The sequence below is a fragment of the Pseudomyrmex gracilis genome, unplaced genomic scaffold (genome assembly GCF_002006095.1).
Source record: "Pseudomyrmex gracilis isolate BER0280 unplaced genomic scaffold, ASM200609v1 scaffold_4436, whole genome shotgun sequence".
Lineage (NCBI taxonomy): Eukaryota > Metazoa > Arthropoda > Insecta > Hymenoptera > Formicidae > Pseudomyrmex > Pseudomyrmex gracilis.
This window is the reverse complement of record NW_018025020.1, coordinates 303-1,985: the sequence shown is the minus strand read 5'-3', so window position 1 is coordinate 1,985 and position 1,683 is coordinate 303. Positions and strand designations below refer to the sequence as shown.

The window sequence follows — 1,683 nt, the reverse complement described above, 5'->3', positions numbered from 1 at the left end:
GATAAAAGTAGGCGTCGGAATGTCATTCTCGCTGATCAGCTCGATGTCCGGATATCCGGTGTTGTTATATATTTCGACAATGGTCGGTTTTTCTTGCTGCGAGATTGGCATAGAGATGTTGAGATTCGGGTTTCGCACTGGCGGGAAGTTGATGAGATCGTCCGGCGCTGCGGTTTCGTCATCGCATGGTGTGCTGGTAGTAGCCTTAAAGTCGATTGTAGTGTCTTTGATAATAACATTGTTGACCGGCGTCAAATTTTTATCCGGCCAATGAAAGCTGGGCGTCGACGGTTTTGGACGGAACGACGGCTTGTCCGACCACGAAGAGAGCGTGGTCCAGATTACAGGCTTTTTTGTAGTCGGTCGGTCCTTTGTACTTACAGTTTGCGACGCGATTGCCTCGGTGCTGACCTCGACTATTGGTTTCGCACTGGTGCCGTCCTTCAGATTGACACTGATGTAGCTGGTGGAGACCACATTGTTGCTAGTTACAACGTTGGAGATGACGGTGCTGATGTTATGAGTGATAGTGGTAGACACGCTGGGCTTCTTGGTGCTAACCAGCGTGGTGGGTCTGACTGTTTGAGTTTTTACGGGAGTAGTTTTAATCACTACGGGCTTGGTAGAAGGAGACGAGCCGGAGGGTTTTCTCGTTATAGGTTTCTGAGTAGTTCTCGTAGTATATTCTGTTCCGAGTGGGCCAAGAACTATTACTGTTGGCGCCGGAGGATTCGTTGTTGGACGATTGCCAGAGTAGGTCGAGAAAACACCGCTGGAAGCGCCAGAGTAAGTGGTTTGCGTGGACGGCCGCGAGACGTGCGAGTTGCTAAAGGTCGAATGCTGCGACGTGTAGGTCGTTTCAGTGGGAACGAGTTCGTAATTGTAATACGTCGAGGAAAGACTGTGAAGTGAGCTGGGTTTGTAAAAAGTGTAAGGGAAAGTCGAAGACGTCGAGGGCGTGGTGGGTCGATGGCTCGGTAAACTGATCTTTAAGTGNTGAACGGGCTTTGCAGTTTCGTCGATGCTCACCCAAGAGGACTGACCTGGAGAGGAATTAGGCACCGGCAAAGTCACCGATACTTCCGATTTCGGCGTGTCATTAAGAATAGAGATTATGTGACTGATCGCGATTTCTTCCTTATCGAGAACGTCATCCTTCTTCTTGTTAGGCATATCATAAGTGATTGTCGGTACTTTTACCAGATCATCTTTTACATCAGAAGCAGTCATCGGTGTAGTAAGTTCCATCTGCATCGAAGTTGTCATTTTCTTTTCAACCGTGTTCATTTTCTCAGAAGTGCTTGTCACTTGCGAGCTAAGCGAATCTCGTTCAACAATATCGTTTCCGGATTTCCGAAAATTTTACAAATTGTACAAAATATATTTGAATATTTTTTCAATTTCCGCTAATCTGACTTCCTAAATTATAGTACTATCTATATCGTCCAGACTTATCGTTGGAGATTGTGGGTGCGCTATGTGATTTCTCCAACGTCGGACGTTTTGTAAGGCTTTATTCAAAACTGGAAGATCAATATTTTCAGTTTTTAAGCTTGTTCGAAACGCTTTCCACCTTTCTTTTTCGTCTTCCGTTAGATAGATTAAATTATTATCTACTTTTCTATCAAAGTCAAATAGCGAAAATTTATTTACCGAAGTATTCTTAAATAAAATGTTTCTTTG

At 44.7% G+C, this 1,683-nt stretch overlaps 1 protein-coding gene across 1 annotated transcript; it reads right to left on the bottom strand.

Moving 5' to 3' along the window:
* Positions 1-6: 6 nt before the first annotated feature.
* Positions 7-1,287, bottom strand: LOC109863369 (zonadhesin-like; the record flags this gene model as incomplete). The annotated part of the gene is made up of 1 exon (XM_020443620.1): positions 7-1,287. A coding segment is annotated over exon 1 (1,281 nt), but the record flags the coding sequence as incomplete, so codon positions are not given.
* Positions 1,288-1,683: the final 396 nt, after the last annotated feature.